The following is a 27,850-nucleotide window of genomic DNA, read 5'->3' as shown; positions in this document are numbered from 1 at the left end:
TTTCAAACCGAGTTGACGCCGTGATGACGTCAATAAACGTTGACTCCACAAGCCAATGCATGGAGACGATGAGCTTTTCTCAGTAGTGCGATTCCACGACTGCAGCACATCAGAGAGATTAACATAATTGTACGAGTGCAGTATATATATATATATATATATATAAACTAGTTGACAAAAAAATTTGATAATTCATGATAGGATCCTCCTGAACTCGAATCATCATTTCGTATCAAATAATAATATAATTAAAATATACATAACTGAAATGGACAAATCATATCATGGAAAGTGCAGAAGCAGCAATAGCTGAAATGGACAAACAATAACAAGCTACTGTTACTACGACTCACATACTTCCAAACCACTGATTAAAGAAGAACCCACAGTTCTTGGGTTATTCCATGTAAAAGAAAATTGTCAACACAAGGGATGTGAACCATAACATCTTAAGAACTTTCACGAGTCTTGAAATGCAGGTTCATTGAGACAAAGCAACATGCCTTTACACAGCAAGGCTAGATAAAGATCAGTAGGGCCTCTGGAGACTAAGATGACCTGTCGAAATACCCTTCGGAGTTAGTCGTAGTAGAGCTACAATCAGTTGAGATCTCAATACCGGTCATGATTAAAATGGATGTTTGATCTTTTCCCAGAATTAAAAGATCAGACAAGATCTCCCCTAGCCAGACCCTGACAGAAAAAAAACAAACAAACAAACAACAATTAGCTGTCTCATGGATCACAAATAGCTGCTTCTAGCCGTGGTATTAAGTACATGTGAGAGTCGATGATACATACTCCTGCGCCTTGTCAGTTGCATCTGAAAAGCCCACAGCCTTCACAAGAAGCAACCCTAAATGAAAGAATTGCCTATTGAGATATATCCGCCACGGATCATCTCTATGCGTAGTACATGTACAAGCTGTTTGCAGCAGCACATGCAATTGAGTTTTCGGTTGGGTGCCAGGCTAAATGTGGTAGTTTGATTGTGAAATCGAGTGAATTTCCATTGGCATCAACACCCTGGTTTTCAGCTCCTGTGGCAGATCCATGCAAAAATAGGGTGTTGTACATGAGAGCTGTATTTTTTTTTAAGACGTCTAGAAAACAGTTTTAAACCAGGAATCAGTAATAAACTTTTGCACGACTGACCTCGTCTGACAGCACGTGTTAGGCTGCTTAAACACCTGGAAGGCCTCGAAGGGTTTTGCGCTTGTTGCCTAAACAAATTAAAAAGAAACAAGGTCTAATAATAAAAAAGCAGAGGTACCAAATTAGAAGCTAATGTCAATTAGGTTTAACATATCATTTATATAGATCATAGTGGTTCTGGGTCCCCTAGACTTCCACCCAAAAAGGACCCCTTCCCTTACCTCATACCCAGTGTTCCAAGTATTATTAGTGGCATGATTGTTTTATAACAAGCTTTACAAAAGATAGAAAACTTTCTAATTAATTAAATTTGCCAGAAATGCCAGATTTCGGATATGTTTATGAAGTGATGCATGAGTCGAGAATGAACATTTGCAAATATTGCTCACATCCTAAGCCCTCAACCCTTGACTGTAAAAAGCTTATATACAGCACTTGGATACAAGTCAACCAGACTAGAATAGATTTTTTTTTAGTTTTTAGAAATTGGTGCAGAAAGTACACCCAGATCTCCTTGTTCTTTCAGCTTAAAATCAATGTCTGCTGTTCAGTAAGGCAGCTGTCAGACAATTCAAACTGAGTAGTGTTTCTACCGAAATGGTCATTTCAAGAATACAAACGACAGCAGAAGTCTTCAAAACCTAATTTTCTATCAAGTTCACTTCATAAGTACAATAACTGATACATTACCTCATTGGATTTTTACTGGCTTCTAAAGTTGTTGTCTCCTTGCTTCCAGGAAGGCAGCCAAAAACACGAAAAAGATTACTGGAGATTCACAAAGGGGTCAATAAATGCTGGAGGTCCAAGGGCTGCAAGTAATGTTTCAAAAGAAAATCAGGTCAACATTGGATGAGTTGAAATCTTACCTGTATGAACCAGTTGCCACACGCAACCCATCCCCACTAAGACAGCACTCAAATTTGTCAAAGATTGAATCGTTCTCATATAAATCACATAGCTGCAAATCAACAAAAATACTTGTAGCCAGCTTTCTTTCATCCACCATTGCAATTAATTATTCAGCAATTATATATCGAAATGAGAAATAAGTCACCTTAGGCCTTAAGTGTTCATGGACCTGAAATGTTGCAACAGGACCTGAATCCATGTTTATATCCCATAGCTGATGAACCACAAAAAGAATATATGAGGAATTGAAAAGGAAACTCAAATATGATTCTACTTGATAGACCATTTAGTCAGAATATTCCATTAGTTAAATTAGAAAGTGGACCTTAGGTAAATTCACAAGACATGAAACTACATACCACATAAAGAAGAGTACCTATTATTAGCAAAATTCTAGTTCAACAGGTCAACTAGCAAATTCGAGAGCAATTACATCAAAGTTTTAAAGCCTGCAAGTTGTTAAGTGTTATGAGCCAATTGGTTCCCTAATCATGAAAAGAGCCTGGGATAATGTTATAAAGTCTCTGTCCTTGGTTTCTTTGGATTTTAGTGTTTCAACAAAGATCCACTCATGTCCCATCTCGCCTCCTTATCAGCTCATTGCTAGACTTGGAAAGGAGGCCGATGGACGGGAGAGGTGGCTGGACCATGTGAGATGCGATGGATATGTTCAGAAATTTTCATGTAATCCTCAGTTTGTCATGATTTTCAGTGTGATGTCGAGTTCCCTAATCATGCTGTGCCATGCTGCATCGCATGCACAGTGCCGGCCACCAGCAGGAAAGAGAGGGCTGGCAGCACTTTTATATTAATGAAATCTCATGAAAAAAAATTATGGAGAAGATGAGAACAAACAACACAAACCGTGATGTTCCAACATGCAAAAGAATATTGCATAAATCCTAAAAATTTATTCCAGTTCTTAATTAAAATTTAAACACTGGTATCACATGAATGCTTAAACAACGTTGTGAGCTTTGGTAAGACAAATGAAAACTTTAGTAGTCACAAACAACTCTAAATTATTCCAGCTTCTCTTCTGGTTAATAATTGTTTTTAGAAATCCTAGAGAAGCCTTACATTAGAATATGTCAAATCATAGGGAAAAATCCAAGAAGGGTGCAGCTTAAATCCTGCATCAAAAGTTTTGAGCAGAAGAGCAGTATGGCAGCTACTTTTCCTTAATCATGTTCTGGAATAAAATTGTCAAAAGCCCTCTTATAATCTGAGTATCAGTCTTAGATATCAGTGCTTCATATTCTCAATAGTTCATATGTATTGTTTCACATACTGCTAAAACATGGGACACAGAAAATTTGACTATTAGCACATCTAGTGATGGTTTAGAATCTAGACAATGCATAACAAATATAGTCCATTTCCAAAAAGAAAAAGAATGTTGAAGAAACAATAATCAGCTAAACCATTAAACAGAAAACCTTAAGAGTCATGTAATCACGACTAAGGATGTGTCTTCCATCCTTTCCAAATTTAATATCTGCAATTGAGGCAATAATCTCCGTGAAAAAGGACCTTGAACCAGAAGCCTCATGCTCCTCAAACCTGCATGAAAAAATATTCCCATTAGCTACAGATAAATGCATCTGAAAAATATCCAACTTTCTGCTACTCATATATTTGCTTCTAGGAAACATGGAGGTCTGACATAGGACAAGAAATTTACGTACAACTTAGAATAGCTATCACATAATGCTGATTGGCGCAAGTCTATAAGCCGGATTGAGCCCTTTGAACTACTATAAGCTAGCATATTACAATGTGTTGGATGGAACTCAGCAGACGTTATAACCTCTGAAAACGCAACAGATTTAAGTCATTAACAACCGAAAACATTAATGACCACTAAAGGATCACAATAAAGGCAAAACAACACAATGATGCATAATAGTGCTACCATATAAACATTAATCAGTAAGTGACAGCAAGCTGTAAAATGTTAATATATTCATGATAAACATAAATTGCATACTGAAGGTTTTAGGACTATGGAGCACAAATCATGTTGATGATACTAGAAAATCAGTACAGAAGATAAGAAGAAAACCAATACCCTGACTTGATGAAGAAACTTGAGATCCATCAAAGTATCTGATTGCTCAAGAGTCATAAAACGTTATTCAAACCTAGCCATTTATTGGCATCTATATGTTCAGCTTCCTGTTTAATGATTATTTTGCACCAGCATATAAAAGACTAGAGAACTAATTAAACGTAACCAAAGAACCAAGTGGTTCTTTTGTCTGCTTGATCTGACTTTTTCTGTTGATTACAAGGTAAAAGGAAGAAGAATGTCCAGAAGTTAACAATTAGAGAAGGCACAATTCTTGACCATTCGCAAAGTTGGAAGGTCCCACGGTCTAAGAATTTAGACAGATGCATGGCTATCTTAGGTACATTACCCAGAAAACACAATTTATGTGTTAAAATTCCAAGTTGATATTACTGGGGTTAAGATCTCATATCAGGAACCAATAGAAAAGTGATTTATATTTCAGATTAATGATCATTCATTATTAGTTCTGATCAACAAGATCAACCAACATACATGCAACATACTTTCCATTTTCTATTACAAGAGAAAATTTCTTCATGCATCATCAAAGCCCTGACTGAAAAGTGTTTTGACTTTGAATTACTGAAGCATAACAACTTTCAGTGAACAGTTAGCTGCTTATTGGATAACATGAGGAGAAATAACTCCCGCAAGGGGCATTTAGAGTGCTTAAAGTATTAGACTGGATTTTTAAAGAAATAAATAAAAGTTCCTTTATCACATAGTATATCACAAGCAAGACTACTCTATGTCTTCAACAGGAAATTTACTTAAAAGATTAACCAATAAAAACATAGAAACTCCATGCTACACTGCTTAAACATCTAAAATCAAAACAGAGTAAAAATACCAGTCAGATCTTCCATATTTGCAGGCTTCACATCAACAATGTTAAAACTCTGGTTGCTAATTTCCAAATTCCATAAATTTATTCGCAGATCATCTGCCGATATAAACGTCTCACCATCACTGTGGAGTTAGAAAAGGTACATGAGTAGTTTACAAATAACAATATTAGAAAAAAAAATCAGGCTAGCACACAATTTGCATACTAGAAAAGGGCAAATACCATGCTACTGTGAACAATAAGCTCAAGCATATTTCATATAGAAAATCATCAGAAATAAGCACGCTTAAGAACCATATGCAGTGAACAATAAAGTAATGCAGTGATTAAACCATTAAAGTTGAACTTGGCAAATTTTTTAACAGCCAAATTTTTTAACAGCCATTAGTATCAAATTCCTGCAACAAATCAGGCATCATGAACTAAGAAACATAAACAAGAAAAATAATCTTTTACAACCACATTATTTTGAAGTGCAACAACAATTCAAGAATGCTATGTGTGCCCCACTTCATCAAAGAACCAAAATGATGTTCAGAGTGAACACAAAGCTTACAATGGTAAGTAAAAAGATGGTGAGCACAGAGCTTCAGATGGCAAGTAAAAAGATGGTCCAATGAAAAAAGAGGCAAATAATGTATGAAACTACAATTTTGTTTTAAAAAATTAGAAATAATAATACTGTAAAAATCACATCTCAGCAAAGTGGGGAACTGCTGAAAAGAACTAACTAGGACTGATCTGTTGGCTTCCAATGGATTAGAACACTATAGCAGCCTGAAAGGGGATGCTGAGTGTCCAGGTGCTGTAACAATCACACCTCAAGTCACATCTAGCGCATCCTTGTTTTTCCTCTATTTTTCATGTTTCCTGTTATCTTCAATCAGAGAGAATAACATGCTTTTCAAATTTTTATAAGTTGCTATAACCACTGGTGTAAAATACCCCGTGAATTTACCAGCTTCAGATCAAGAATTAAGTTAGCAATGTATAATTCTTCATCCCTGTTTAAACAGGGTTCCCAAGATTTGTTATTATGAGATGCAAGCTTAGAAGCAAATTACCCAAATCATCCAAATTAGGCATCTTGTCATGACTATGAATATACATGTTGATAGAAATTTGTGGCATGTTAGCCAGGATAGATATTCATGTCCATCTCAAGCCAGGCTGAGAGGACAGCAGGGTGCCTTTCAATTAATCTTTACATTGTTATTAATAAATACACCACTTAACTCTTCTTTGCAGATTGAGCATGAAATAAAAAATATATATCTCTATCCATCTTCTTTTCCATCTCCAAAGTTCCTTCAGTGACACTCATTTATATTTTCCAATTCAGCAAAGAGACATTCGCAGAACCCAGACGAACATCGTAAATGCATAAATAGGATTTCAGAAGACATAAAAAAGACTACATAAATGAGTTATAATTAATAGCAACTCAAAAATGTATAAACAGATAAGCTAGAGAAACCAGAATTAAAAGAACTGGATGTAAATGAACCTGTTATTTGAAATAGAGTTTATGTGGTAGTCGTGAGCATGAGCATATATCCTCTGACACCTTGAAACAAGACTTGTCTCTTGGCTTGTTACCTTCACACACAAAATAGATGTGAAAACAATATGTTACATCTATCAAATATAGCATTAGCTGGTCAAATCAGCCAAGCTTTAAAATTTGTAGTTAATGTAGTAGACAATTTGAAACAAGCCATTACAGAAAAATTGATAGGAAACACTGAAATATATATAATGAAGACAAAGCATATAATTATCTATAGTAATTTTTCATCCAGCAATGCATTCATCTTTAATGCAGGCAATTTTGCATGATTTTCAATGATAGTGATGTTTAAAAATTTCATAGGCATGGTTGAGTCAACTACCACAGGCAGACGGAGGGATGGAAACCCTCCTGGAGGAATGCACAAGTCATTGCTCAAATAGTTCAAAATCCTTCCAGAATATCCATTGGGAAGACACGGTCCAAGACTCCTTGAGCTAGCACCGCTACAATTTCCTGCAGCATGTGAAGCATCTATATTCATCTCAGAGATTCTTTTGACCTTCTTTTCTTGCACCTGTTGGTATTCAAACAGAAACAACAAACATAAGTAGTACTTAACACACTGCACCATGGCTAATTGTTAAAAAATTGCAAAGACAAGCAACATAATAAAAAAATTTAAACAAATGTGGATAGTAAGGAATCATCAACAACAAGATGGGTTGGGCAAGCATTTAAAGACAACTTGGTATTTCCACTCTGCTTTCATCCTCATAAGCCTAATAGAAGAACAAAAACCTCAGATTCAATTCTTAAAACTTAAGATTTATAAATTTAAAATTGTTGAAATATCCAACAAACTTGCATTATTAAATAAAAAATGTACAGCTCAGTATTACTATAAACATAAGATTCCAGATTGATAAATGTTGATATATCTGACAAATTTGCAATATATAACAAACAAATGTACAATGCTGTTATTTCCAAATGAAAATATTAAACCTTGCACTAACATAAGAATGTTATCAAAGAAAGAATTCTTATAACTATGGAAACGGAGTAAGGAAGCATCACAAACGAGGTGATGAGGCACTGCCTATGGTGCAAAAGAATAAAATCCATATAGAATTTAGATTCTGGGGAAAGAGTAAGTAAACATCACTAAGAAGGTGAAGAGGCATTGCCTATGTTAAGACAAACATATTGTAATAAGTCATAATCAAAAAACATAGAAGTGTGCATACTTCACTCATCAGTACTAAAAACGAACAATACTCAATAGAACTACATAATGTCTATAGAAGTAATGCTTTTAGATTTCAATAATGAAAATCTTGGTTGCTTCTCACTGGCATCGTCTCTGTAGATACTGGGTCAGCACAGTATGACAAAGCACAGGGCTCTGCTGATTAACAAAGTTCAACACCACATATAGTAATTTAATAATGAGGGCATACCCTCAACATGGCAGAGTTGCCCAGTTCTGACCACACATGCCACACAGCTTATACTGGTAAACTACTGGTATCCTCGTTATATAGTACCAGTAACAAGTTTTACTACGAGCTGAAGAATTTAGTGGAGTTTGAAAACCATCATGATAGTATATGGATGAACCTCCACAAGTCAGTCAAAAGAAAACAATGGTAGACAACAAAAATCCTCATAAATAGAGATATTTAATGAGTTCATTCATAAAGATCATTAATGGTAAAAGAAATGGTAATAAGGCAAGTACATTATGAGGAATAGTTGAAAAAAGGTACACTTCAGAAAAGCATGAATTTAAATAGAAGGTTATTATTAATACATAGAAAATATCAAATCCAGATAATGCTAGAAGTAAAGTTTGGAAAAGCAAGGAGCAGAAAATTGACCTTCCAGTATTTAATTGTTTTATCATTGGTAGAAAGAAGGAAAAGAGAACCATTGGCTGTTTGGCACCATCTGATCTTGTTGATCTTCTCCTCTATTTCCAAGCTTTTAAGATAGTCAAACTAAAACATAAACAAGAAGAAAGTGACATCACAGAACAATTAAATTTAGGACAATATTTCAAAATTCAAATAGCAGTAATCCAGAAAAATTACCTCTGGTTCATGGCTCTGAAATTCTGTCTTGTAACGAAACTCTGGATGCCTGCTAAGTGAACTATCTTGCCTCTCTTGATCCTTGCGAGAGCCATGCTGCAGGACAAACAATTACAGTATGTGAAGATTAAGGAATAAGTAATTTAAAACACAGATAGCACTAAATGAAACTGATGGCACATAACATACATTTCTAGCATCTATCCTCTCGAATAGAACCACACGCCCTCCTCGATCTCCAGTGGCAAGATGATCACCAGATTTATCAAATTCTATTGCTGAGATAATGTCGACTGCAAGAGAAGTGTCAGGTCAGGACACAATGCAAATCTTTGCAAGTCGGAAAATAAAAAAGAGTTCTTCAAACCAAAAAACACAAAACCATCTACACAATCAATAAATAAGCTTCACAAGTTAGGATATAGTAATAAGAAAGCCTTGAACCAACTACAACAAATCAAGTTGGCAAAGAAATAATTTAGCACATTGAGATACTAAACCAATAGCAATGGCCCTTAACCTGATGTGGATCCTCCAAGCTGATTAATGTCTCCTATAAAGCACCTACAAACAAAGAAAGAACTGGGGTAAACCTAATTGTCCAGTTGGGCTCTTCAATATCAGTTACACACCAAAAGCTAATGCAACAGCTCTCTGCCTCCTTGGAGTAGGAATCAGTCTAAAGTAAGGAAGGAAGAAAACAAACATCAATGAAGAGGCAGAATCTTTAGTCAGAGAGCACCCACCCTCAATCAACTACAGATTTTTGTGACACTTCTAAGTATATCAGATGTGACAATGACAGACTTTTGTATTGTGTGCTACTCCAGAAGCATCAACTAGTACTAAAATGTGACTTGAATTTTCACCCTTGCAAAGTTTGATCTGTACTGAGGGCCACTGATGGATCTAGACTTACTCACATCTCCTTTTCGAAACATGATTTAGCTTCTAGCCCTTAGTTCCAACATATATGATCCTATTTTGAGCACATGGAACAAAGTCATGAGTGTAAACAGAAGAATAGTTGGCAGTATAAATGTCAAATATTGACCACGTCGTATGTGAATGTGAATGTAGAAGAGATGTGATTATGAAAAATCCAAAGGACTACATCTGCAGTTTGCAAAATTTAAAGCCAAGATAGGGGGTGGAAATTCTTCCCCAAAAATATCAGATGATAGCAGCAGAAGTATTTAAATTTTGTATATTACTGTACAACATAAAACATATGTATTATGGTAGATAACAAATAATTGAGAAGAAAATGAATTAGAGAACATGCTTGAGGTCGTGTCCAGTTAACAAAGCTTACTTCTTTATCTTTTTTATTTTCCTAACAGATCTTCAATAGACAATATTATGAAAAACCAGTAATTAAAAAAAACTTAAAGAAAGCAAAATCCTAGCATACAAAGCTTAAGAAACTCGAGGAAGTTAGAAAAACCAGCCATCAGAAAAGTCAACCAAGAAGGAACAGAGAGAAAGTCACATTTGGTCCGAATTATGTTATATGACACTCCTGTGAGAAAATATATACACAAATTAGTGCATTTACATATACCGAGGTATTTTGAATATCTATACCTTAAAATTCAAAATAGACAACAGCATAAAAAGACAAATGTTTAGGTGACGTAATTCTGGTCTTGTTCCTAGCACAGATGATTGCCAAGGCTTTCGGGGAATGAGCTTAGCAAAAAAGAACTCAGAGAATACAAACTTGTATGTGTTACCTTTGAAACCGCATAAGCGTCATAGAAGTCTTAGTTGCTAATTTCAACAAGATTCTAACAAAGGAAAAGAATATATATTATAAAGAACAACATTCAATTATTAACCATGTTTTGGCACAAATTTGATGATCTTTTATTACCTGTACATTCAGTCGCATGAGATCAGGGGAGAAAGTGAAAAAGAAGTGACATAAAAAAAGACCATACATTTGAGAGAAAAATATTATAAACGAAACTTATACAACAGCCAAAGTTGAGAATACACAAGAAAGTAGTTAAAGGTCCTGAACATGTCAAAAAGGAAGCGCAATAATGATTGACTTAAACTAAATAATAGCATCTAATAGTATGTTCAATAAAACAGCCAAAAAACTAAATAAAGAAAGATCCCAACCAGAAAGTTCATGTTGTCATGTCCTGCTAACACCAAGATCTGATTTTCTTAATCTGGAGCCAGAATAATACATCATCTAAATCCCTTAAATTTACTTACATTTTCAAATGACTCGAAGTTGTTCAAAACCTAATTGTGAAATCCATAAGCAAGAGAACATAAATTTGCAACTTCCAAATGAACTCTATGCTTCAGCTCCAGCAATCATACATAAGAAATCCTCCAAACAAAAGGGATCTCATATTACAATAGGGGGGAGCAAAGATCGCACCTTCCTGGACCTCCTCCCCGGCCATGCGCTCCCCAAACACCTGCGAGAACTTCCATTCGAGCTGCGGCGGTGGATGCATGGGCGGCGCCTGCCGCACGCCGTCCTCGGCACTGGTCCCGTTCATCTTCCGACGACAATTACGGCGAGATCGGGATCGGATTCCTGCGGCATCAAAACGTCCCGCGCGGCGACCACGGGTCGGCGCAGCTCACTCGGAGCCGATTCACGATTGGTCCACGAGGGTTTCGGGACGAAGGGGGACGGGGACGGCGACGATGGCGACGACGGTAGGAACCGAAGAAATAGAAAAGCTTCGCTTTGCCTCCCTCGGCCCCAATGAGAAGCTTCTTTAGTTTGCGCTCCTCCTTGCGAAGCTTCTTGCGAAGGAGAGAAAGCCCGGCCCACCCAAAAGACTCGGGTTGGGCACGTGATGTCGAGCAGTGTCGTATCTGAAGTCGTCACGCTCCAGACTTACCTAAAATATCCGATATTAACTCAAAATTACGATCTCAATTTATGATTTTTTTTTAGTGAGAGAGAGAGAGGAGAATGATGATGTGACCGACACCTACTTGCCCACATAGTCAACACCGTGATGTTACTATATTACTAACGATTATAGTTGACATCCTAACACTATATAGCTTGCACTCTAAACATCTCACTATCATACGATTGATATAGAGTCGTGAGTCTTTCCTAAAATATTACAAATCACATCATGAAAATTGTATATTTCTCAAGTTCAATATGATATAGTTCCATCAAGATTGAGAAAAACACGTAATCATCTCTGATATCAATACGCATCTTCAGACATAATGATCCAAAAGTCATATTATAAAAAACCTCATTACTTATGTTCCTCGAGATATTGAATTTCTCAAGCTCTAAAAGATTTGATGCTTTAATCGATACTTTATAATCAAAACTAACTTAAATATTGTAGGGACTTTATCGAACAATTTTATATGGTTCAAAATCTTCGAAGATCAAAAGGATTCATCACTTCATGGTACCAATAAAAAACAAGTATGGAATAGGATCACGATCAGGATTGAATCAACATCCCAATCGGATAATTAGAATATGCATTAAGTAATTTAATCACACATCCTATCCGATACTAATTTGGGTATGAACGCATCTTTCATTGTTCATCCTATACTAAGTGCTGACGTCAAACAGCCCATTGCTGTTACCATCTTCACATCACCAACCCCTCCCTGTGCAACTCAACAAAGCAAACTGCCTTCTCTCTGTATTTTGGTGGGAGGGGACTGTGGTCCTGTGCTTAGTTTCTCAAGATGAGCTTTTTGGTGCAGGTGGCTCTGCCAAGAGAAAAAGAATGCGTCACCAGTCAAGTTGTGGATAGAAATTTGTGACAACAAAAGTATAATGTATGATAAAATGTCAGATTTAAGAACAACAACATCAAAGAAAGATGAGAAATGGTTTCTTGGATATCATGGATCAGCCTCCTTTCTTCCACATTCCTCCTCAAAGAGAGAACCCATCCACTCTCCCTTAATGAGCTGCTCCATCAAAGCCATTATTAGTACTCCATGATATTGTTTCATATCTCCAGCTTTTCATCTTCTTTTCCGGTATTTAGTCCACTTGGTTTCACTGAGAACATTCTGATGGAGAAAGAAAGAATGTTAGCAGAACTTTTATGAGCCCATGACAATTATTATGAGTAGGATGTTTCAATTTGACTAATCCCTTTTTTACTTTTGGGCAGTCATTGCATTTGGTAGGGGGTTTCAGTGTAAGTATCAACATATGAAAGGCTTAACATGAAACTGCTGGTATAGTAACTTTAAGATTGAACTGCAACTCAGGAATATCTCCAGCATTTCATCTTCTTTTCCGGTATTTAAGATTGAACTGCAACTAGTATGTATAATAACTACACGTAGTTGCACATATCTCACCTGTTTCAGACCATGGAATTGAGAATCAGAATCGATAAAGCTACAGCAAGCAGACACATTCAATGTGGGCAACACGAGGGAGCATCAACAGGATGAACACTTTTCAGATTGTAGCAGCCTCTTATGTCCTGCTCAGCCTGTCTATGGTGATAATAAACTGGCAAAAATTAGAATTAGTATTCAAATGAACAGATAAAACTAATTGTTCTGAGTGTTTAATGTACAGATGGATGCATACAACACCATGACAGAGGTCATCAAGATTACATGTCAATGTTGATGTACATGAGAGAATATATGTGGTGCCTGAAACTTAAGTAGATATTCGACTTGCTTCACATTGATGCCTAGGTAATTAGGATCTGTCAACCCAATAAATACTAATTTGGAAGAAGCAAAAAAGAGATTTAAGTAAAAATGTAAAAGAACTGCAAAAGGAAACTTGTATACGAATCCATCAAAACACACAAACACTATCTAGACCATCAAAATGATGTTAAAGAATTAAACAATAGCATGTTATTAGAAATAGAAATTTGCATATAGCATGGAAATTTATTATTTTACAAGATCATTATATGTTTGCTGTTATTAGATATAGATGTCTACATACAGTATAGAACTTTATTATCTTACAATATCATTATATCTTTGCTGCTATTAGAAATAGAAATTTGCATTCAGGACAGAAAATGATTTTGCAAGATCATTATATGTTTGCCCTTGTAGCCACTGAATGTATTATATAGAAGTGACTCCTTTGCATTCACGGCAAAAAGGATTATATATAGTTGCTCCATCACTGGAGAGCAATTTTTCGATACTACAAGATTGGGCTGCATGAAAAATGCAATCTAAAGAAAGCCTGTAAACTGGACATACATATGATCTTCACAAACAATCAAGTTAGCAAAAAAGAAAAATCAACAGTTAGTAGAATATATTCCAGTCTACCTTAGAGCTTGGACATTGACACTTCTGTTCACCTCAGCACACCCACAAGTACTTGTAAGGAACTTAAAGTTGCCACTTAGTTTCAGGTCAGGGAACAGAACTTGCCAATGCATTTTATCGTGTCTTCTTGAAATCAGTCCAGTACCTCATAACCATGTATTCTGGAGCCTGAAATTTGTTGCATGTGTGTTTTCTCATGGACTCTGCATAAAACATAATTTCCTGCTGAGATTTCATCATAACAAGCTTTTCTCATAGATGAACATCATATTGGTATTTTGATAAGATTCTGAGATTGTTGTTGAGATTGACCATTTCACACCCCTATGCACATCTTGTTGACATTTTTCAGAGAGATCAGTCTTTCATCATCCTTCTCAGTTGTACAGCATTCAGATTTACAAATGCTGCTATGGTATTCCTCACATACATTAAGTGTCATCTCAATAATCATCTTTATTACAATCTGTCACTAGCACTGTTGTTAGTCCAAATGCTGTCATTACTCCGATCGCTATTGTGATTCCAATTGCTATTTCTTCTCCAAGTGTCGCACATGGTGCCATTGCTTTTCTTAGTCCAATAGTTGTTGCTATAAAAATCACTGTTATTTTTCCAATTGCCATCCTTTGATGGATCATTGTCTTAGTCTGCTGAAGCCTCTGTCAACTGGAACTCAATCTGCAACCTCTGGTGGAGGGCTGTGTTGATCCCAATTCCCTTCTCCTCCAACTCCAACTCCTCCTGTAATGGTATAGCCGCTAAGAATCTATTTATGAATTCCCTGCAACATTCCTTCCCTCTACAAATCAGCTCTTCACTGTCTTCAATTGCCTTGTTTTCATGCCACCTGAACATCTCTGTAGAGTCATCAAACCTTAGCATATAGGCCTTCTTGCATCCTTCATACAATCTCTCTCCCAGAGTATCCATCACATAGTATGCATTTGCTTCCAGCTTTAGCATGAAGAAGTGATCATTCCAACCTACAATATAGACCTTACTATCTCCTCCAACATCACTAGTTATCTCATGCCAGATGTCATCAAACGACATTGCTCCATGCAAAGATTTGAAGTTCTCTGGTCGGAAGAATCCTATGAAAGATTTGTCTGGTAAAACGGATATAGGCCTTATTTTTGCTTCTAATATTGTCTCAAGGTCAAAGTGCTTGTCAGGAAAGTTTTCAATATATGTCGGGTTGTTGCACAACTGTTGCCACTCGGATGAGCCTTCTCTAATAAGTGCATCAAATTCTGATCTAGTTGGTGTGTTGAGTTCATTATCGTGGAGCGCACTTGCAATTACAGCGGCTATTGCTGTGCAAGCACTCTCTCCACCGGCACTAGGATCTCGCTGATCAATGGAAGCAAAGAATGTCTGGACTTTGAGCTTTGTTTGCTTGTCCCTGCTGATGAATTCTTTGTTTCTCCAGTGGCCTACTGGATCATCGTCTTCATCAGACTCTGCTGATTCCTTCTGCTAAGACAATAACGAATCAAGGCCCATGCATACCTATGATAACAAAATTTAAAAGAAATTCCAAGTCAAAAATTAACTTACCTTGCCATTTTCAGATAAATTGTCTTGATGAAAGGAGGAAGGCTTCATGGTTTCTCCCTCAAGATCTCTAACCATATTGGTAACTTTTCTCCTCTTGCTCCATTGGAACCAGCTCTTTGAAGATGATTCTGACTCTGGACTTGATCGCCAGCTGTTGCTGCTGCTGGCAGTGTGATTGTGATGATTACCAACTTCGGAAGTATCTTCCTCTTCTCGAAGCAGAATAAGCCGATCCAAAACCATATCTTCTGTGTCAAAGCTTCCTGAATCGTCAGATTTCATTTGTTGGCTGGCCTGGCATTCTACCATCATCTTGTCTTCACAAGGTGATGCCTTTTCCATTACTCCAAAAGGCCTCACCTCCGTGAAACTTGCAGTGACCTGCAACCATCCATATAATTAGAAGACAATTTGCTTCACATTGTAGAGAAAAACAACTTCTCATTGAAATTCTTCCAATATTAGAAAATACTGTCCCCTACTTATTTGCTTTTCTCCCTAATAACTATGCTTCACAACCTCCCATCTTGGGAATTTGTAAATGGAGATAATTTTGCAGCTTCAGGCACACAGCGGAAGACGAAAAATATTAACGGACACAGATCTATTCTTACAAATGAAATTTCAGTCATATCATGCAGCATTTTCAGAAACCAAGGCTACAAGGATCTTGTATCTCTTTTGCTTAACCTCAATTGAAGTCATCATATTACAAATTTTTGGTCAAAATATTAATCTTGTAGTCTTTTTGGATGACACACTAAACAGTTGACGAAATTGTATTAAGTGCAAACGAATCATCAGCATTCTTAATTTCTCTTTATATATTTAGTCAATAACTTCTTTTTTCCCCTAAAATACTTCCCTATTAAACCTAAGAAAGCACTAGCTATCAGCTCTCTTTGGACAAAAGAAGGGAAATAAGGGTATTTACATGAAGCATTCCATGGCTCGTCAAGCCTTCCTTCTTTAAGGTGATGCAAAGCTGCTTCTTGAATTCCTTCTCTCCTGCTCTTTCTCCTTTTCTCTTGGATTCATATTCCTTAGCCCACTCAGCTAGATTTACCATTGTCGTCCCAATTGTTTCCAGTTTGTTTAACTTGCCTCCTCCATCACCACATCCCTGGAGAATTAAATCTAGTCATCAAGCAGCACATAATAGAAGGTGACAACTTTAGATTGACAACAATACATGATAGGAAATACTTCACCAAGTCAAAAGTATTAGAATAATCGTTTTAGCTTTCTGAACAATCAGCTAAGATTTAATTTTCTTGCATTGGGTATTCATCATTTGATACATTCCTTACATTATTTACTCATATCCATGCTTATGAAACAGTGAGGCTATAATTCTAGCTAAAACAAGTAATCGTATCAAATAAAAGAAAGATGAGGAAATCTGCTAAAGATGCTTGCAGAAGAAGCACTAATCCATTAACTATGAGTATAATAGTTAAAAACAAGAAGAAGCCAAAAACATATATCAATAGAAGATTTCTCGGCTTTCATATTTGCAGCTACATTCAGCGAAAATTCGATCATGTTGAATAACATAAATTTATTAGGTATACTAAAATATCCTTTCGATGTAAAATCGTTCCTTGCAAAAAAAAACAAATACAGAAATCGATAAGCCTGGATAGACTAAAAGCATGAATAGAACCCTCCAAAGTTTCTTTCACATATTACATGATTGTCTAATTTTGTCAATGAATAAATCAAAAACTACACAAATTCCAAATCTTTCTTAATTGACATACCAATCACATAAGAATGGCACAGTAAAATTCCAATGTTCTACACATTTTCCCAGACTTCTTACCCGGTCACAAATTCTGCACAAGTAATATGCAGAACTGACCTGAAGTTTAGATTCATCTAAACCATTTTTGGAATTTTATTGATGCTCAAAATTTTCATCTCGAATGAAATATTCCCAATCAACCGACTACGGTGACTCTCTTGACATCGGACGGGGATCCACCATAGAGCTTGGTCATTGCCCGGTCCAACAATCAATACTGTCAGCAAGAGATGTGAACACCAGCAAGGCGTTTGACCACCACAGCATTTCAACGCTATTATTTATCTCTCTAACCAACCAATTAAACCAAAGAATGGATGATGATAATAGTAAAACTTGCACAATGAAGAACTCACGTATAGAATGGAGAAGGAAACGTCATGGACGGGATCGGCGACCGACTCCGGATCGCAGAGCCGACACACGTTCTCGAACCGGTTCGCCTCGTCGTCGTAGTCCCATCGGACGGCCCAGCTGTCTTCCACCACCGGCCTGCGCGAAGAAACGCTTCGGGCCTGCTTCTTCCTTCCCATGAGATACGCAAGCGCCCCGACCTTGTGCGGCTGCCTCCATCGGACCTCGACCGCCGCCACCCTTCCTTCCCCCGGGAGCGGCGGAAGCCCCTCGAGACCCACCACCTTCACCGTGACCTTGCACTTCCTCTTCCTCCTCGCCGGCCCCGGAGGTGCCCAACGGGAGAGACTCATCACCTTCTTCACCACCATGTCTCCGCCGACGACTCCACCTTCCTCTTCCAACCTGCCTTTGATGTGCTGGAGGCCAAGATAAGGTATCCTGCTGAGACGGAGATTATGATTCTCGTGATATTAATAGCACCCACAGGCTGGAGGAAGGTGGACTGGTTGGAGATGCCGCGTCAACGCGGGTGGGTTTTCCCGGCACGTGCGGCACCCGTTTGTGACGCGGTTACGTGAATCCTCCATCGTCGCTTTCTTGTTCGTCGGGGATGCGGCACTTGAGACCGCGAGTCGATTGGGTTTGAGTGGCGAAGACAACTACTATGTGGCCTACGAGTTGGTCAAACAGGCGAGATTGCTTCGCGACGACTTGGTCCGATTCAGGTGCGCCGCGGCCTCCGCATCCGTCCTTGGCAAAGTCGAGTCAATCAGAGGGGTCCAATCCCATCAGCCGTATCCCTTCACGGACGACAAGGACTTGAGCAACACGGCACGTTGATGTATAGCGGTGGCCGTGGGGGCCAAATCATGATCTAGAAGAGCATTTCCTTACTTCCGCTTTAATACCCGTACGTGGCTTGACCGATGGTAGACTTGTATAATGGTTTCAGTTCTCTCTCTTCAAACGTTACACGACGGAGTCGTAACCCATCGGAACTAAATTTCCGTTCATGAAGTTGCCGTAGGATCGAAGGCATTAAGCAAAGTTCCACAGCATTACAAGATTGTATTATTTCTTTAAGAACCATTTAGAAAGACAATGGCTAAACATGTTGTCACCAAATCGTTACATTAGACTAAGAAACAAAGGCAAGGCTACATAAGGCAGGGACTTGGTAGTAAACTAACAAGTTGTCTTCTTACAAACACGAAATGGTTCACTGGTGAAGAAATATATGATATTTTACCATGTTTTTGACAAAACAAGTCTTGAAACCACTAAGATTGGCCTACAACATTGTAAACAATTCTAGATCTTTCTGGTTAGTATACAGAAAAGAGAAAAGATTCAGAGATGGGCTATCACTCAGCTACAGTACATATATGCATGTCATGAGATACAAAGGGAATTCAACTTACTTTTTTGTAGTGCGGAATGAACTTCCACGAACCAACACAAACTGGTTCCTTCTTGTTACAGTCACTCATCAGCGTCTTCCTCTTCGTCGTCGAATTCTTCCTCTTCCTCCGATTCTTCTTCATATGCTTCATCGTCATTACCGTCGTTGACTATGAAACCTCCTAAAGTATCATCTTCTTCGTCGTCGTCTTCATCCTTGCGACAATTAACATCTCTGCCTTTCACAGGTTTCTTTGTACCAGCTAGATCATCGTTGCGTGGCCTTTTTGGGTCTTTAGATCTAGTAGAGAGCCTGGATCTCCTGGCATTTCCAATTCCAACAGTATCATTCTCTTCTTCGATCTCACCTATCCATTCCTCATCCTCATAATCTCCACCTCTTCTGTTCTTCTTTCCACCCTTGTTCCTCTTCGGACTAGATCCTTCATCAGTCAGCCTGTCGTCGTCGTCATCACTATTCCCTCCTTGCTCCTCGAGGAGCCAATTCCACTCCTTAGCCGGACGGATCTTGTGCCTCGGATAATGATCAAACTCATGGCCTTCTACCAAGAATCCAAACTCTGCAACCCATAAGAACAAACCAGCTAAGTAAAGGGCTTATTGAATCAAGACAACGATCTGACTCCAATGGCGAGTTCAATTGAAATAAAATTGCAGGAGAAAAATGAGTTTCTGACAAAAATTTGGATCCGACCTTTGATAGGATCGATTTGGGAGACATCCAATGCACCCAACTCTAACTCCAGCTCCCCGCCAACCGCTTCGTCATTTCCTTCACTTCCTCTGGCCTCAACTTTTGCCTTCCTCTCCGAGGTCCTCCTCTCCCTCCTCTCCACCGCATCCAAGACCCTCTGATCCACCGCTTCCTCCCCTTCTTGACGCCTCTTGAGCACCCAAAATGAGGGATTTGTGAGGGATAGAGAGAATCGATCACCGGATCGGAGCTCACCCTTCTCCGAATTCCGGAACACCCTCGTCTTCTCTCCGCCTCCGCCGCTGCAGACCAAGACGGGATTCCTCCCAATTACCTCAAAGAAGACCCTCCCTCCATCAACAGAACCACCGACCTCGCGGTCATATCCGGCGAGTCGCAAGGAGAGGTGGCGGCGGGAGACGGTGCGGTCGGCGGATGAGGACCGCCGTAACCCTAACCCTAGCCGTCTGCCGATCACGGTCGACGAATCCCAATCAATCCGGACGCTGTCGCCGTCCTCCGACACGACCTCCATGAACTCGACACGGATTAAAATCTCACTTCTTCTTCCCCTTCTTCTTCTGCTCTCGCCGCCTTGGATCGTCGACGGGCAGCAACACAATGCGAAGACGGGGGAGGGGGAGCGGAGCGGAACGTTACGAAGAATTTTGAAAAACGCAAATGACCGTTCGTTCGTGGCGGTGGGTTTATTCGAACCGTTTTACGGTGAGGATCGAACCGGCCCAGCTGCCGGCCTGCAACTAGCGCCTAAGCCTCTCCCGATCCTGAACCGTGGTTGTGATCTATCATGTATATAACCATATATATTTATTTTCATTGATATGTACCTAGAAATTATATGTCCGTCGTCTCGTCTCTAATTATGATGATAGCTTGATATTTTAATAATCTTAATAATTTATTTCAGCGATAAAAATATCGATGAGAGTTTTGACTAGTAAAATGCATGTCTGTAAACTTTAAGATTCTTCAGTAAAATGTGAGAAAAATAAATATGAAAACAGCTGGCGGTTACACATTTAGTTTTGTTAGTTTTACTCTACCAACAATATGAATAGTGTGACAAGTCAACGACTTTTTTCTTGCGCGGAGACAAGACCCTAAGGACACGCGGTAGGTCACTGACGCGCCTTTTAAAGCTTCTCTCTGGGACGGCTCACGTCACCCATCCCCAGTTGGGACACGGCACGGTACTATTTAACGCCAGCGAAACGTGCATCTTCTGGCACGGAGTACTTTGGCCTGCCACTATCAAAGCTCTCCCAGACTTTTGCGTTGGTTGAAATGATGAAAATATTCGATTAATTATTGACCAGCAATCAAATGAAAATGTACTCGATCAGTGTGATTGTTTATTTTCGATACTTTTTGAATAAATTGGTATTCAAATTGTTTCGGAATTAGTGACGTCGGTGATATATTTCATATTATATATATGTATATAATTTACAAGTTGTATATTATTAACAGGTAATGTATACTACTCATTGGGATCGCAATGGGCAATGGGCCCTCAGGTCTCTCAGGGGTCCAGACATACACTATCGGAGTGCAATCTGAACTCAGAAGAATGTATCTGCTCCGAGGTTTCCACGATTCCTGTGTGGTATGTCAATGAAACCGTAGGAGACTAGCATCATACATTGGGAAACAGTTCAACCCAATCATTTCTCCAAGGACTGCTCAGTCCTAAGATGTAGCATACAGTAAAAGACACCAGCTGTGAGAACATGGTTTACCTTGCAGAAGATTCTAAACCATGATGATCCGTGGAAGCCATTAGTCCTCTCGCAACCGAGAGCTCTTTCTTTTGCAGCACGGAAAAAGTACCCACTGGGGTCAGTTGCATCAGATACACCGTCCATCTCTCGGCAACAGCCATGCATGATCAATTATTGCTTCTCGCGATGCAATGTGTTCCTTCCACCTCTCAGTCTCAAGTGACTGTACAATAAGAGATTTCTTCTCTTTGACTGCTGCTGCCTCTTTGAGTGCTGAGCAACGTTACCGACTCGGTACTCCACGTCAACGCCCCACCGTTTTCTCTTCCGTTCCCCACAAGCAACGCCTCCTCTCATGCATGGCTAGCGTTATCCAATGTACACGTTTAACCCATCCATTGGACCGAACTTAGTGTGCACCGAAAGCTTCGGGCACATCTTATCCCACCATCGCAACAAAAAATAACTTTTGTTTTGGGTTATCCCCATCGAACACCTTCCTCGTGAATGCAGGTCCCAGGGGTCCCATATGAGCCTCGTGACCCAGAGCAGAGCAGGTGCGATGGCGCGTAAGTGTAATAGGCACTGGAGGCGTAATCGCTCGTATGTAACACGGACTTGGCAAAATTCACACGAGTTGCCGGTTAGATCCTATCCGTCGGTTGGGCGTGCCCCATCAGCCAATCAACTCCCAGCGACGAGGTAACGTCCCACCACAAAAGCCTTATCCCCGCCGCATGACGTCCTGAGGCACAATGGGCCGTCCACTAATTCGTCGTCGACGGTGGCCGACTCATCCACGTGTAAGAAAGCGGCCCCCGGTCCCACCCGGTATCGCTAAAGCGGATCGCAGCCGTAGGATCGCGGTAGACGTCTTTAAGCGTTCACCGAGGTCGTATTCTAAAGGAGCAACAAAAGTCGCGCGTGGTGGAGTGGTGACGACACCATTACGGTGACCGTGGCAGTGACGTCAGTCGCCATGTGACCTAGCTCTCTCGAGCTTTGTTTGCATTATAAGGACCCCTCTTCTCGGTGTGATTTATACTGATCGGGTTACCGATCTCTGAGGACTTGCGACGGAAAAGGGAAGGGGGGTTTGGGGAGGAGAAATAGAGGGCTACTGATGGCGGCGGTGGCAGCTATGGCGGGGGGGAGGAGAAGGGGGGCGGTGGGGCTGTCGATCGACGGGGCGGAGGAAGCGCCGGAGGAAAGGGTGGGGCGGCTGATACGGGAGAACCCTGCGGTGATCTTCAGCCGGCGGGGCTGCTGCATGAGCCACGTGATGAAACGGCTGCTGGCGGCGGTGGGCGCCCACCCGGCGGCCATTGAACTGGAGGAGGCCGACGAGGAGGCGGCCGCCGCTGCTGCTGGGGGCGCCGGCCTTCCCACCCTCTTCGTCGGCGGCGCAGCCGTGGGCGGCCTCGAGGGCCTCATGAGCCTCCACCTCAGGGGTCGCCTGGTCCCCATGCTCCTGGAAGCCGGCGCCGTGCGGTGATGACGCGTGTTCGCGTCCCTGAGGCGGACCCCACGCCCTGAATGCTGTGATTTGCCTCTTTCTTCTTCTTCTTCTTCTTCTCTCTTTCCGTAAGCTTTAGCAAATTTGGGGGTCTAGGAGTTCATGCTTGCTTCCCCGTGGGGAGGGGTAGCGTAAATGTAAATAGGGACAACATCAGGAAAGGGAGAAACCGAAATGGGTTAGTAGATAAGAAAGTAGTGGTTTGTCTCACTGTATGGTGCTGAGTTCGGCTTGGCAGTGTGTTCCTCTCTCTTTCTATGACGTTTTGACCCTTCCATGGCTTCTGTTTGTCTTCTACTGCGAGCAAGTGAATGATTGGACGGGAATCGTGTCGTAAAATATTGACAGAATGACTAGAGGGGACCGATGATGGAGGAAACGTCATGTCATGTCGTTGCGTTTGGGGGGTGGGGCGGAAAAGACTCGAGGAGAGAGATGAAGTTTACGTGAATGATTATGGAGTTCAATTGCTGGTATTACTGTGCTGTTTTTTGAACAGTGGTGTTGACCTACTGCTGTACCCCAAAACAGCGTGGTTTGCCGTGGTCCTACTGCGGATGTTCTTCCTGTGTGCTTTCGTCTTGGCAACAATACGTACACAGTTTTGACTCTTGACATTATACATAAGCTGGTTGCTGGGTCCATGCCTCCATGGACAAATTTGCTTTTGTTTTCTTTCCGGAAGAGATGTCAGGTCCTGCAACCATGCCTCCATGGACACATTTGTTTTTGTTTTCTTTCCATAAGAGATGTCAGGGCCTGCAACAATTTTGTTGTATCATAAATAATCGAAACGTTTCCAGCATGGTTCTCACTATAATTCATATACTTGATGGGCTTTTAATTCATACGTCTCAAAGCTTTCAATCCTTTTGCTTCGGGTTAAACCATTCGATCATCGACTCGTGAGGGCGTGCGTGATCAGAATATGGACGTGCCAGACATGAGCTTTTAGACTCGTAAGTTGGTGCAGTGTTGGACCAGATTTTATCTTCTTCCTATTTTTTCATGCAGAGATCTCTCCAAGCGAAGCAGTCATTATAATGGGCTCCGTGTGACCTTATCGCTTCAAATGGGTTGCAGATGCATGCATGTGCTCTCTCGATAATTATTATTAACCTTGCATGCGTCGAACGATGGGAACCGAAGTCATTGTTGATGACTTAAATGTTTAGCTGCCATGCAATTGGACTCGAGCAAATGTCTCCGTCGTCTGGAAATTCGAGTCACATCTTGGCATTCATTAGATCTTTCCTTCCCAAGAAACTTTGCCTCCTTTCACTTTGTTTCGGCAGTTTCGTGGATCCAAAGAAATGCTTCCAGATTTCCGAAACACATTATTCATGTGTTATGAAATGTGAAGCAGACACACATGACTGAAACGTTTCCGGCCATAACATGTGAACCGATTGTACTCGTGGAGGCACAAGGCACGGCGACAAAAGTGGGCTGTGGATCTCGATGCAGTCCGACGGGCGGGTCTCACGTGCATGACCGAGGATCATGGGATGTGGATCGCACACAGAATCCTGTTGTCTCTGGGGCGCACGGTTGCCAATCGGTACACGTCATGGTGATGGTGGACGGAGGGTTGCTGAGATTTCCGATACCCTCCCTCAGGAAAAGCCTGAACCCTGCGCGGGTTTGTACAGCTGATTAAAAACTCCAACTCGCCCGGTGCGACATTATCTCTTGGCCCCCGTTCATAAGAGCAACTTTAATATCCTGATTAAGCTCAGTTAGAGGGGTTGACTTCACTAACTATTTAAGCTCAATTCGTAATCGCTTCCGCTCATTTCCTGCGGAAGTCTCTGCCTTTGGTCGCCTTTAGGTTCTTTTTTCCTTTCGACTCGTTTTCGTTAAAGCCTTCTCGTGATTTCATCGTATGAAAAGCATTTTGCGCGTTTTATCGGGCACTAATCTCCTCTGAAACAGATAGGTTAAATGCTTATGCCCTGAGTTTATTTTAATCTCTCTTCTTTTTTTCTTTCCTGAAAACTTTCAGATGAATCTCTGCAATTCCTTCATCGTTGCACCGTACTGTACGTTCTTGATTTCCTACTTCACCTCGCAGAGCGCATTTCGTGGTGCAAGGTTTTCTGATGAGAAAGTTGCAATCTTGGATGATGTGGAATTGTTATGTTTGAACCCAGAGCTGAAGGAGCCTTAGCCAGAGAGAGATGGCCCGGGAGGAAGGAGACACGAGCGACTCGGATGGAGCGAGCTTTACACTTTTGCTTACCTCCGCCCCGCTGCGGCATTTCTGACGGTGAGCAGGGCAATAAAATTGAGATGGAGGTTGATGTAAGTACATGCATTTTCTTTTCCTTTCTCATATTGATTCCATCGATCAGCTCAATATGTGATCACAAATATTGTGATGTACTTGGAACTTAATACGACCTCATACATCTATCAATGCTTCAAAGCCTGTTTTATCTGGCTTCTACCATCTTGTTGCCGCTCTTATTCTTTACGGATGCCTCATAACTGTTTGGTTTTATGTTTCAGTCGAGGCTGTCAAATCCTTACAAGCACCATGCGCGTATGCTTGCACCTTAACTTGCCACCAGATGGATTTTTTGAAGTGTTCCATTGCTGGAGCTTCATATGGCGTGGAGCATATTGCATCGGATAGTGGGTATGATTTCGGCTCATCAGAAGTGAATCAGAAGAAGGGATTACTCGCATGGTTGAGAAGTCACAAAAGCCTGCAACAAAGGGTTCATGCAAGAAAATTGGGAGCAGGGGCCTTGTGCTGGTGTACTATCCTTGTCATCTTGAGGATACACAGCAATTCCGGAGCCAAATGAAAAACTGGTGGTTCTACACACGAAATGAAAACAGCGGACGAAGGAATTGCCGGTGTGTTTGAATTTTCTAAGCGGACTGGGTCAAATGTCTTCATGAAGAAGAGACTCTTTCAGAGGATCCTGCAGAGAGGTCACAACCGAATGCAAATGGTGCTGTAAGTTTATTGTTCGTCTCCTTTGGTGATTCATGCAATCCAAATCATTTGAGTTATTTGCCTCTTCTTTCTACTTGTCCAATAGGGTGTTCAAGATTGTGAATGAATTGGAGTCACCAACAGCAAAAAGGGCAGAAATTATCATTCCTTTTTGCAAAGGAGTGACAGGTACAACTGAACTACTCTTGTCATTAGAACACTACCGGTGGTTGCCGGGTATCTTTACTATTGTTTGAGTTCGGTGATCTTCTTCTTGTGTCATAAAATATGGTCGTGCATGTAAGTTCCATCTGGTCAACCTCATATCTTTGGAGCCTAAAGGAACAATCTGTTTTTGTTAGCTTGAGCAGCATTGTTTTGGATATGCTGTCAATAGGAGTAAGAACAATATGTTCTTTCAAGAGAAAAAACAAAATCTACGACCTTAACTATTAGAGGGGATGTAGTTTCGTAGGGGAAGCAACCTTGTACCAGAATCTTGTCCTCGGGCTTTTTGATCATAAGACCACTTGACACAGATGCAAAGGATAGAAGAGATGAGGAGGAGGTGAAAGGGTCAGTCCATAGTCCGTCCTAACACCATTGTGAATGCACTTCCTTGAGCCACCCCAACAATATGTTCCTTCTGAAGTATGGTTTCAGGTATGCTTTCTGTAACGTGTTATCTGTTTTGACTTTTTATAGAATTTTAGAGAAGGAAGAGAAGATGGTAGAAGAAACGATGAGTACTTCTAATCCGTAGTAATTTGGATTTATACAAGAACACATATTTATTATTCAAAAGATATAGTATATATATTTTTAAATAATGAAGAAAATATATCAGATCCCAATAAATCTTCTCATCCTCATTTATTTATTTCGATCTAATTTTTTATATTTTATTTTATATAATCCTAAGTATTTGAATTAATCTTATCACATCCTCTTAATTCAAAATAGTTGTAACTTGAAGTTGTCTTCCAAAAAAAAAAAAAAATTCTATCTTAATGGCCTAAAATTGATTATTATCACTTTTGAAGATAGGAAGAAATAGATTAAAAACACTTAATCCAATATCTATCATCTTCTTATCTTTTTTTTTTTTTCTGGATCTACTAGTTTTTTTTTAATTATTGTATATCCCAATAAGTCTTTTCGTCCTCATTTATTTATCTTAATCTATTTTTTTTAATTTCATCTAATCATAATTATTTGAATTAATCTTACCAACCTAAACAATAGTTTACTATTCTGAGATTGACATCGGAATAAAAAGATGCAAACACTCGAATAAAAAGAAAATCGTTTGCTGCTTCGTCACAAACTACGTGTCAATCTTTCATCAGTATCGTATTCAACGCATTCATTCTCGTAATCTTCTTGGCACAGCTGTGATCGAGAGACCTTCTCTTTGACCAGCACAGGGGACAGGCAATGATCCATGCTCATCTAATTCCTTACCCTAGAAATTTTCTACAATTAGGCGTTCCATGCTGCTGGAACAACCACGATGCCCACCTGCTCAGCACTGCACACCACACTCGTTGCTGTGAACATTCAAATCGTCGTAACAACGAGCTACTCACATGGATCCAACACCTCCCCGAGTGAGAAAACATGGCCGTATGGTACCTATTCTGGTCGCTTATGCCGACCCATATACCTCCCACTCTTTCTTGCAATATTCCCTATCCGGCTTGCCTCCCCTTCCGGAGAGCTTTAAACACACTCGATCACCATGTCATCCACCACAATTTTTTGTCCATTGATTCGTTTCTTATCCTTATCTATATCGAGGCAAAGCTCTTTGGAAATATATAGATCAGATCATATAAGTTCTTTCTTTTGTTCAAGCATCCAAACGATTTGACTGCTGGTGATCATACAGATGCGAAGCCACGGATGGAGGCGAG

At 40.1% G+C, this 27,850-nt stretch overlaps 4 protein-coding genes and 2 long non-coding RNA genes across 9 annotated transcripts; 2 read left to right on the top strand and 4 right to left on the bottom strand.

The window, feature by feature from the left end:
- Nucleotides 1-209: 209 nt before the first annotated feature.
- On the bottom strand, nucleotides 210-11,392 carry LOC135673196 (serine/threonine protein phosphatase 2A 55 kDa regulatory subunit B beta isoform-like). 2 transcript variants are annotated; one of them, XM_065181994.1, is made up of 16 exons: nucleotides 10,996-11,392; nucleotides 9,115-9,158; nucleotides 8,784-8,887; nucleotides 8,595-8,690; nucleotides 8,382-8,501; nucleotides 6,881-7,075; nucleotides 6,496-6,587; nucleotides 4,992-5,110; nucleotides 3,756-3,879; nucleotides 3,507-3,630; nucleotides 2,213-2,281; nucleotides 2,025-2,116; nucleotides 1,846-1,923; nucleotides 1,156-1,223; nucleotides 802-1,040; nucleotides 210-693 (listed from the first exon to the last, which is right to left on the bottom strand). In XM_065181994.1, the coding sequence occupies exons 1-15, from the start codon at nucleotides 11,049-11,051 to the stop codon at nucleotides 904-906; spliced, it is 1,518 nt and encodes a 505-aa protein (XP_065038066.1). In that variant the 5' UTR covers nucleotides 11,052-11,392; the 3' UTR covers nucleotides 210-693; nucleotides 802-903. The 2 variants fall into 2 exon arrangements, with proteins under 2 accessions (XP_065038066.1, XP_065038065.1); XM_065181993.1 differs by lacking the exon at nucleotides 9,115-9,158.
- A 1,004-nt stretch (nucleotides 11,393-12,396) lies between these two features.
- On the bottom strand, nucleotides 12,397-13,073 carry LOC135673198 (uncharacterized). Its single transcript, XR_010513258.1, has 2 exons — nucleotides 12,933-13,073; nucleotides 12,397-12,635 (listed from the first exon to the last, which is right to left on the bottom strand). It is a non-coding gene; the product is annotated as an uncharacterized LOC135673198 (long non-coding RNA).
- Nucleotides 13,074-13,697: 624 nt separating this feature from the next.
- LOC135673195 (uncharacterized) lies at nucleotides 13,698-20,342 on the bottom strand. Of its 2 annotated transcripts, XM_065181992.1 has the most exons (5): nucleotides 19,730-20,342; nucleotides 19,035-19,595; nucleotides 16,384-16,572; nucleotides 15,450-15,830; nucleotides 14,380-15,365 (listed from the first exon to the last, which is right to left on the bottom strand). In XM_065181992.1, exons 2-5 carry the CDS (start codon nucleotides 19,170-19,172, stop codon nucleotides 14,532-14,534), a joined length of 1,542 nt encoding a protein of 513 aa, XP_065038064.1. In that variant the 5' UTR covers nucleotides 19,173-19,595; nucleotides 19,730-20,342; the 3' UTR covers nucleotides 14,380-14,531. The 2 variants fall into 2 exon arrangements, with proteins under 2 accessions (XP_065038063.1, XP_065038064.1); XM_065181991.1 differs by lacking the exons at nucleotides 19,035-19,595; nucleotides 19,730-20,342 and adding an exon at nucleotides 17,613-18,072 and having other exon boundaries at nucleotides 13,698-15,365.
- Nucleotides 19,278-20,264, bottom strand: LOC135675090 (uncharacterized). Its single transcript, XM_065185362.1, has 3 exons — nucleotides 19,730-20,264; nucleotides 19,383-19,595; nucleotides 19,278-19,336 (listed from the first exon to the last, which is right to left on the bottom strand). The coding sequence occupies exons 1-3, from the start codon at nucleotides 20,262-20,264 to the stop codon at nucleotides 19,278-19,280; spliced, it is 807 nt and encodes a 268-aa protein (XP_065041434.1).
- Nucleotides 20,343-22,579: 2,237 nt separating the features above from the next.
- On the top strand, nucleotides 22,580-23,269 carry LOC135673194 (monothiol glutaredoxin-S2-like). Its single transcript, XM_065181990.1, has one exon. It carries the CDS (start codon nucleotides 22,595-22,597, stop codon nucleotides 22,964-22,966), a length of 372 nt encoding a protein of 123 aa, XP_065038062.1. The 5' UTR covers nucleotides 22,580-22,594; the 3' UTR covers nucleotides 22,967-23,269.
- Nucleotides 23,270-24,825: 1,556 nt separating this feature from the next.
- On the top strand, nucleotides 24,826-26,944 carry LOC135673193 (uncharacterized). Of its 2 annotated transcripts, none has more exons than XR_010513257.1 (3): nucleotides 24,826-25,291; nucleotides 25,499-25,950; nucleotides 26,041-26,944. It is a non-coding gene; the product is annotated as an uncharacterized LOC135673193 (long non-coding RNA). The 2 variants fall into 2 exon arrangements; XR_010513256.1 differs by having other exon boundaries at nucleotides 25,499-25,955.
- The last annotated feature ends 906 nt before the right edge of the window (nucleotides 26,945-27,850 follow it).

Source organism: Musa acuminata, chromosome BXJ1-5 (genome assembly GCF_036884655.1).
Source record: "Musa acuminata AAA Group cultivar baxijiao chromosome BXJ1-5, Cavendish_Baxijiao_AAA, whole genome shotgun sequence".
Taxonomy (NCBI): Eukaryota; Viridiplantae; Streptophyta; class Magnoliopsida; order Zingiberales; family Musaceae; genus Musa; species Musa acuminata.
The sequence above is the reverse complement of the archived record's forward strand: the minus strand, read 5'-3'. Positions and strand labels throughout refer to the sequence as shown.

Excerpts from the sequence above, each read along its gene's own strand:
- LOC135673194 (XM_065181990.1), top strand. The coding sequence starts at position 22,595 with ATGGCGGCGGTGGCAGCTATGGCGGGGGGGAGGAGAAGGGGGGCGGTG.
- LOC135673195 (XM_065181991.1), bottom strand. The coding sequence starts at position 17,981 with ATGGTGGTGAAGAAGGTGATGAGTCTCTCCCGTTGGGCACCTCCGGGG. Across the intron at positions 16,573-17,612 it reads TTTCCTTCTCCATTCTATAC|GGATGTGGTGATGGAGGAGG; the intron begins GTGAGTTCTTCA and ends TTAATTCTCCAG. Across the intron at positions 15,366-15,449 it reads ATTTATCTGAAAATGGCAAG|AAGGAATCAGCAGAGTCTGA; the intron begins GTAAGTTAATTT and ends TTGTCTTAGCAG.
- LOC135675090 (XM_065185362.1), bottom strand. The coding sequence starts at position 20,264 with ATGGAGGTCGTGTCGGAGGACGGCGACAGCGTCCGGATTGATTGGGAT. Across the intron at positions 19,596-19,729 it reads CCAAATCGATCCTATCAAAG|AGTTTGGATTCTTGGTAGAA; the intron begins GTCGGATCCAAA and ends TATGGGTTGCAG. Across the intron at positions 19,337-19,382 it reads TGAGGATGAGGAATGGATAG|GAGATCCAGGCTCTCTACTA; the intron begins GTGAGATCGAAG and ends TGGAAATGCCAG.
- LOC135673196 (XM_065181993.1), bottom strand. The coding sequence starts at position 11,119 with ATGAACGGGACCAGTGCCGAGGACGGCGTGCGGCAGGCGCCGCCCATG. Across the intron at positions 8,691-8,783 it reads AGAGGATAGATGCTAGAAAT|CATGGCTCTCGCAAGGATCA; the intron begins GTATGTTATGTG and ends TTTGTCCTGCAG. Across the intron at positions 1,224-1,845 it reads GCCAGTAAAAATCCAATGAG|GCAACAAGCGCAAAACCCTT; the intron begins GTAATGTATCAG and ends TAATTTGTTTAG.